Raw genomic sequence first — 7,953 nt, 5'->3', positions numbered from 1 at the left:
CAACCATTCTGCAATGTTGGATGCTGAATGTCTTTCCTCTAGTGCAGGGGTCGGCAACCCGCGGCTCTTTGATCACTCTGATGTGGCTCAGTTGCCTACTTGCTGACCCTCCCAATTTTTCCGGGAGACTTCAGAATTTCATTGCCTCTCCCGAAATTCAGGATTAGCATCAGTCAATGCAGCCGCTTGCTGTGGTGTGCAGACCTTCCTTTGTACCAAGTCGCTAATGCTGGCTTGTTTCTTTCTGAAATGAGAGAAACCATATAATGAACGTACATAGTAGCAACATTTACATGTAACTTAATACACACCTAGTTGATTTAATTCATCATTTCTGACGTAAAAGGCAAATACGCCACCACATTAAAAAAAAAGCTAAATGAAATAAATGGACATTGGGGATGCAGCATACACCAATAATAACACAGAAATGTAACTCATCAGGGGCCGTACTTATCAAGCTTCTTAGAATTACTCCTAAGAAGTCTGCTAAGAGTTGACTTAAGAGTAAATAAATTATTCGCTGAAAGCTGCACTTAAAAGTTAGTTATCAAGCGTCTTACTCACACTTTCAGCGAAGTGTAGGACTGAATCTTAAGTGCCACAGTCAGAGCTGAATTACGACATTACTATGTGCCGTAAACGGAATTTTAGGTGACGTCATTTCTGTGTCCATAGAAATGACCAATCACGGAATGGAATCCGTTGTCTAAGAATAAAGAAATATCTTGGAAATATTTAAATGGACAATGGGAGTGTATATTTTGACAATAAACTACAAAATAATACAAAACAAACTAGTCCCCGCCGGCACTCACGCTACCGCTCCCTCTCTTCTATCGCCCACACACTCACTGACGTCACTCACCTCACGGCCACACACATACGCTACTGTCATAACATTTTCTTTCCAATTCATTAATTAGGAAACTATTTGGAAACTGGTGTGGGTGGCTCTATATATACTAGCCCACTGCAGACACATGCAGAAATCAACAAGGAATCGAAAAGTATTAAATCTGTGACAAAAATAATATCCGCTCTGTCTAAACGATACCGTTTGATCAGCTGCTCGTCATCAAAAAAAAACAAAACATTGTTCCGTTCCCTGAACGTTCGCGCACGTCTCTCTCGCCTCAGTGCCATCCCCTCCTGGCAACTCCTAACCACTTAACACACCTCTGAAGGTCTCTTAAATATCGTGGAGAGTAGGAGTGATTCTTAGACTTAAGAACGTTGATAAAAAGCTTTTATTCTTAAGTTTGAGAGTAGGACTAAATTTCGCAAATTCTCAGGACTTAAGTGTAAAATGGCACTCTAAGAAGCTTGATAAGTACGGCCCCAGATCAGAACTGGATCAGATATTGCACACGTTTCTGTTGTGAATAATAAAGGATTAATTTTAGGCTGCTTCTGAATAATAGCATGAAATATTCCAGCACCTTCATAATGTTTAGTTATACTAAAGCGTCACTCAAATGTAAATATATTTATATAGCTTTATTGGGCCCGGCTACATTGATCCATTATGAAACCAACCTGAGATATTTCTGTCCGTTACGTTTATTTCGGAATTGGTAACCGTGCGTTTTCTCTCTCAAAACAGAGTCAAATCTCCCGGAAACACATTATCAGCCCTGCGTTGCAACAAAGGCATAATGTTAACGTTACAGACAAAAAAGCTGAACTCGTGAACGCCTGTTGCCACTCAAAACAACACAGAAAATGAAGTCGTCGCACTCTCCAAAAGGTTCCTAACACTCTGAAAGTTAATACACAACAGTTGCTGCTGCGCTTCCTTAAAAAAAATCCCCTCATTAACTAAATATTAAAAGCACACAAAGACAGACACAACGGATCAATGTACCCGGACTATGGACTTAAAAAGTTACGTACCGTGAGTTCTTCCCTTCATCCATGGCTCCAACATGTTTCTCCCGAAGCAATGTTGTACTTCCGTGCCATGACAGGTCCATGCTGCACATTTAGCAGGAAACGGTCTTCTTTGAAATCTTTAAAGTAAAGTGTTCCCACACTTTTGACGACTTAGGTCGTACACTTTTTTCCATTGAAGCAATAACCTCAAGATGTTACTCCGCTGAACTATCGTATCGGTACTGCTTTCCTCCGCCATTTTTCGAACATTTCCAGGCAAAGGAGACGGCGTGGTCACGTGAGCTGCACATGACACATCATTGGCTGGCTTACTACCCCTCGTGAGACGTAGCCGCAGCGCATGCACATAGCATAGATCCAACGAATCGATGACTAAATTAATCGCCAACTATTTTTAAGATCGATTTTAATCGATTAGTTGTTGCAGCCCTAATATATATTTATATGTGTACATATATATACAGTATATACACGTATATATATATATATATATATATATATATATATATATATATATATATATATATATATATATATATATATATATATATATATACGTGTATATATATATATATATATATATATATATATATATTTAGAGTATTTAGAGTTAATAAATACCTATATTGACACAAACAGAAAAACAAACCATTAACTTCACGGGGGCATTTAAAAAATTCTGTCCCCAGGTGTGCGTGACAGAAAATATGTGAGAACCACTGCTTTAATGAATGCTTACCTTGCTCAAATAAATTATGCAAGGGGAAAAAAGAAGCATCTATAATCATAGCACCCTGCAGTAATATTTGAACCATTAATTTTGGTGTTTACATGGTTTTAAAAAGCTGCTTTAAACCCAGTTTATGCAATAAGTCAGTTACTTTTCCACGAATGCAAACAAGTTTTCGTTATAAACACACACAACTTACAAACCCCGTTTCCATATGAGTTGGGAAATTGTGTTAGATGTAAATATAAACGGAATACAATGATTTTCAAATCCTTTTCAACCCATATTCAATTGAATGCACTACAAAGACAAGATATTTGATGTTCAAACTCAGAAAATTTATTTTTTTTGCAAATAATAATTAACTTAGAATTTCATGGCTGCAACACGTGCCAAAGTAGTTGGGAAAGGGCATGTTCACCACTGTGTTACATGGCCTTTCCTTTTAACAACACTCAGTAAACGTTTGGGAACTTTTTTAAACTTCTCAGGTGGAATTCTTTCCCATACTTGCTTGATGTACAGCTTAAGTTGTTCAACAGTCCGGGGGTCTCCGTTGTGGTATTTTAGGCTTCATAATGCGCCACAAATTTTCAATGGGAGACAGGTCTGGACTACAGGCAGGCCAGTCTAATACCCGCACTCTTTTACTATGAAGCCACGTTGATGTAACACGTGGCTTGGCATTGTCTTGCTGAAATAAGCAGGGGCGTCCATGGTAATGTTGCTTGGATGGCAACATATGTTGCTCCAAAACCTGTATGTACCTTTCAGCATTAATGGTGCCTTCACAGATGTTTAAGTTACCCATGTCTTGGGCACTAATACACCCCCATTCCATCACAGATGCTGGCTTTTCAACTTTGCGCCTATAGCAATCCGGATGGTTCTTTTCCTCTTTGGTCCGGAGGACACGACGTCCAAAGTTTCCAAAACAATTTGAAATGTGGACACGCAGACCACAGAACACTTTTCCACTTTGTATCAGTCCATCTTAGATGAGCTCAGGCCCAGCGAAGCCGACGGCGTTTCTGGGTGTTGTTGATAAACGGTTTTCGCCTTGCATAGGAGAGTTTTAACTTGCACTTACAGATGTAGCGACCAACTGTAGTTACTGACAGTGGGTTTCTGAAGTGTTCCTGAGCCCATGTGGTGATATCCTTTACACACTGATGTCGCTTGTTGATGCAGTACAGCCTGAAGGATCGAAGGTCACAGGCTTAGCTAATTACGTACAGTGATTTCTCCAGATTCTCTGAACCCTTTGATGATATTACGGACCGTAGATGGTGAAATCCCTAAATTCCTTGCAATAGCTGCTTGAGAAAGGTTTTTCTTAAACTGTTCAACAATTTGCTCACGCATTTGTTGACAAAGTGGTGACCCTCGCCCCATCCTTGTTTGTGAATGACTGAGCATTTCATGCAATCTACTTTTATACCCAATCATGGCACCCACCTGTTCCCAATTTGCCTGTTCACCTTTGGGATGTTCCAAATAAGTGTTTGATGAGCATTCCTCAACTTTATCAGTATTTATTGCCACCTTTCCCAACTTCTTTGTCACGTGTTGCTGGCATCAAATTCTAAAGTTAATGATTATTTGCAACAAAAAAAAAGTTTATCAGTTTGAACATCAAATATGTTGTCTTTGTAGCATATTCAACTGAATATGGGTTGAAAATGATTTGCAAATCATTGTATTCCGTTTATATTTACATCTAACACAATTTCCCAACTCATATGGAAACAGGGTTTGTACAACTGTGGCCAAATTCTCTAAGAATGGCGCACGTGGACAATATTATCAATATTAGTTGTTTTTTTAAATAAATAACTGCCTCCACCTGGTACCCTCTGTAGTTGAGTAAAGAAAAACAGCAGTCATTAACACAGACCCCGCCCCTTTGCTGCACAATACCGATGGGCTGAAGTGACTGGGAGCCGTCGCCATGGTAACAAGCATGAAAGCCTAAAGTTCGCTGCTTCCTCTCGCTCAGACACTCTGCGGTCCCGGAATACAACAACAAAAAGATGACACCGACACACACAACGTGTGCACAACTGAACTATTGGTGACGTAAACCCGTGGCAGACTACACAACAACAACGAGATGGTCACCTGTTTTGGACTTGTGAAAGCACTCGATCACTATGACAGGGCATCTGTCGTTTCATCCTGGACAATATTCATGACAAATTTGTGCTGTTTCAAAGATGTGCTATTTGGATTTACACAGTATGAGAAAAAATGTTAAATTGAATTTTACCTTTGCAACCTCATTATACTATTGGCTAAGTTTTATATTCACAAATGTAAGTTTCTCAATACCCGACCTGTTTTTTGTGCCTTTAAAAAAGAAATAGATATTTACTTTAAAATGCTTTCTACCTCTAACAACCAAAAAGCTGTGAAAACTATGATGCTGTGCTCCAAATTGGGATTATTTACGGAACTTGTGTGAGCCTATGGCTTTACATACACTATATTGCCACAAGTATTTGGCCACCTGCCTTGACTCACATATGAACTTGAAGTGCCATCCCATTCCTAACCCATAGGGTTCAATATGATGTTGATGGACCTTTTGCAGCTATTACAGCTTCAACTCTTCTGGGAAGGCTGTCCACAAGGTTGTGGAGTGTGTTTATAGGAATTTTCAACCATTTTTCCAAAAGCGTATTGGTGAAGTCACACACTGATGTTGGTCAGGAAGGCCGGGCTCTCAGTCTCCGCTCTAATTCATCCCAAAAGGTGTTCTATCGGGTTCAAGTCAGGACTCTGTGCAGGCCGGTCAAGTTCATCCACACCAGACTCTGTCATCCATGTCTTTATGGACCTTGCTTTGCGCACTGGTGCACAGTCATGTTGGAAGAGGAAGGGGCCCGCTCCAAACAATTCCCCCACGGTTGGGAGCATGGAATTGTCCAAAATGTTTAGGTATCCTGAGCATTCAAAGTTCGGTATAGCTCGGTTGGTAGAGCGGCCGTGCCAGCAACTTGAGGGTTGCAGGTTCGATCCCCGCTTCCGCCATCCTAGTCACTGCTGTTGTGTCCTTGGGCAAGACACTTTACCCACCTGCTCCCAGTGCCACCCACACTGGTTTAAATGTAACTTAGATATTGGGTTTCACTATGTAAAGCGCTTTGAGTCACTAGAGAAAAGCGCTATATAAATATAATTCACTTCACTTCATTTCGCTGGAACTAAGGGGCCTAGCCCAACTCCTGAAAAACAACCCCACACTATAATTCCTCCTCCACCAAATTTCACACTCGGCACAATGCAGTCCGAAATGTACCGTTCTCCTGGCAACCTCCAAACCCAGACTCGTCCATCAGATTGCCAGATGGAAAAGCGTGATTCATCACTCCAGAGAAGGCGTCTCCACTGCAATAGAGTCCAGTGGCGACCTGCATCCAACGCTTTGCATTTGACTTGGTGATGTATGGCTTGGATGCAGCTGCATGGCCATGGAAACCCATTCCATGAAGCTCTCTGCGTACTGTACGTGGGCTAATTGGAAGGTACCATGAAGTTTGGAGCTCTGTAGCAACTGACTGTGCAGAAAGTCTTTGCACTATGCGCTTCAGCATCCGCTGACCCCTCTCTGTCAGTTTACGTGGCTTACCACTTGGGGGCTGAGTTGCTGTTGTTCCCAAACTCTTCCATGTTCTTATAATAAAGCCCATAGTTGACTTTGAAATATTTAGGAGCGAGGAAATTTCACGACTGGATTTGTTGCACAGGTGGCATCCTATGACAGTTCCACGCTGGAACCGCTTGTTTGTAGAAACAGTCTCCATGCCTAAGTGCTTGATTTTATACACCTGTGGCCGGGCCGGACCCATCCATCATTTGGATGGGTGGCCAAATACTTTTGGCAATATAGTGTATATATATTTTGCATTCTTCTTTAGTTGCTTTATTGAGTTTACAACCCCCTGTCGCTGTTTTGTACTGTTTCTGTACTTGTTTTGTTTATTATTATTTATTTGATTGTATATGTAAATGTTGAATATTATGAATAAAGGTTTTTAAAGTTAAAAAAAAATAAAAAACGAGGTGGTCTTTGTGTTCAAAGATCACAATGCATTGCAGTAATAAAGGCTTCTAGTCTTCTGACAACAACAACCACCTTTGCAGCTGCAACACACGCAAACTGCAGGGCGAACCTGTTGCAACACACACACGCACACACACGCACGCAAACACCTACCGTTAATGAGGGGATTAGAATCCATCTCGATGAAAATGTTATTAATGTGCACCAGCGCTCTCACAGCTCCTCCATGTTGTTCTTCCTCTTCTTGTTGTGCTCGCTCTTTGTGTTTTTATGTGTATATATAAATATATATATATTTAGATTTATATATATATATATATACATATATATATATATGTGTGTGTGTGTTTGCAGCTGTCAGAGCGGCAGCTTGCGGCTGTTACGTAACCGCTCCGAGGCGCTGCTGCCCGGGTATGCAGCCTCCATGCTAACACCCGAATTACAAGTAAACTTTAAATGATGTGAAAGAAAACAATAAATGAAAAGACGTGTGAGGGCTTAATTGTGTGCTAAAGAAAATGTCAGTGTTGCGTTTTTTCACACTTTAGTGTGAGCGTGTCAATCGACATGTTGTTGTTTTCCCTCAGCGCGTCCCCAACGTGTTGACAAGTGCTAACTAGCTGCTATGCTAACTAGACTTCGTCAAAATGTCCTTCCGGTGGATCCGACATGCGAACGTCCGCCGGACCAGAAGTGGTTTTAAAGACGAGTGTTCGCTAAACTAAGCTAACTAGCTTAGCTCGCTGACAGCTCCCCCGCCTCTCGAGTGTGCGTCAGCCCCAGCAACACCGCAGCCACCGCGGGCTGCAGCCACGGAGTTCAACCGAGAGCCTTCCAAACTCTCCCGGAAGCGCCCGGAACCGCTTTGAAGAATCTTCCCGCTTGTTTACTCGTGTTCCGCCATCAATAAACAACAATCGGATGGCTCCGTTGTTGTTTTTTCTAGGCGCCTTCCTGTTTGGGAGAACGCCTCCTCACTTTTTTTTTTTTTTTTACCTGCATCAAAAATGTAGCGTAAAACACAAAAGGTTCCGGTCATTACTTTCAAAGTAAGAGTGTTCAGCTTGGCTCAGCCAGTTTCCACCATTAAACACATTTGAAATAATACCCCAATGGTGAATCATATTTTACCATTGGGGTATTTTTTTTGCAGGATTTATTTTTTAATTAATTTATTATTATTTATTTTTTTAAATGTGTATTTATTTTATTACAGTTTTTTCCCCCAATTGCTTACACTAAATTCGAAATTTTCACACAG

At 40.9% G+C, this 7,953-nt stretch overlaps 1 protein-coding gene across 2 annotated transcripts in view; it reads right to left on the bottom strand.

Moving 5' to 3' along the window:
• LOC133645816 (ETS domain-containing protein Elk-1-like) overlaps positions 1-7,671 on the bottom strand; it is a 45,711-nt gene extending 38,040 nt beyond the window's left edge. For both annotated transcript variants that reach the window (XM_062040709.1, XM_062040717.1), the window contains exon 1: positions 6,846-7,671. In XM_062040709.1, coding sequence (XP_061896693.1) covers positions 6,846-6,870 — 25 coding nt within the window. In that variant the 5' untranslated portion in view covers positions 6,871-7,671. The remainder of the gene's footprint in view (positions 1-6,845) is intronic.
• Positions 7,672-7,953: the final 282 nt, after the last annotated feature.

This window comes from Entelurus aequoreus, linkage group LG01, assembly GCF_033978785.1.
Source record: "Entelurus aequoreus isolate RoL-2023_Sb linkage group LG01, RoL_Eaeq_v1.1, whole genome shotgun sequence".
NCBI classification, from domain to species: Eukaryota; Metazoa; Chordata; class Actinopteri; order Syngnathiformes; family Syngnathidae; genus Entelurus; species Entelurus aequoreus.
This window is presented reverse-complemented; position numbering and strand designations above follow the sequence as displayed.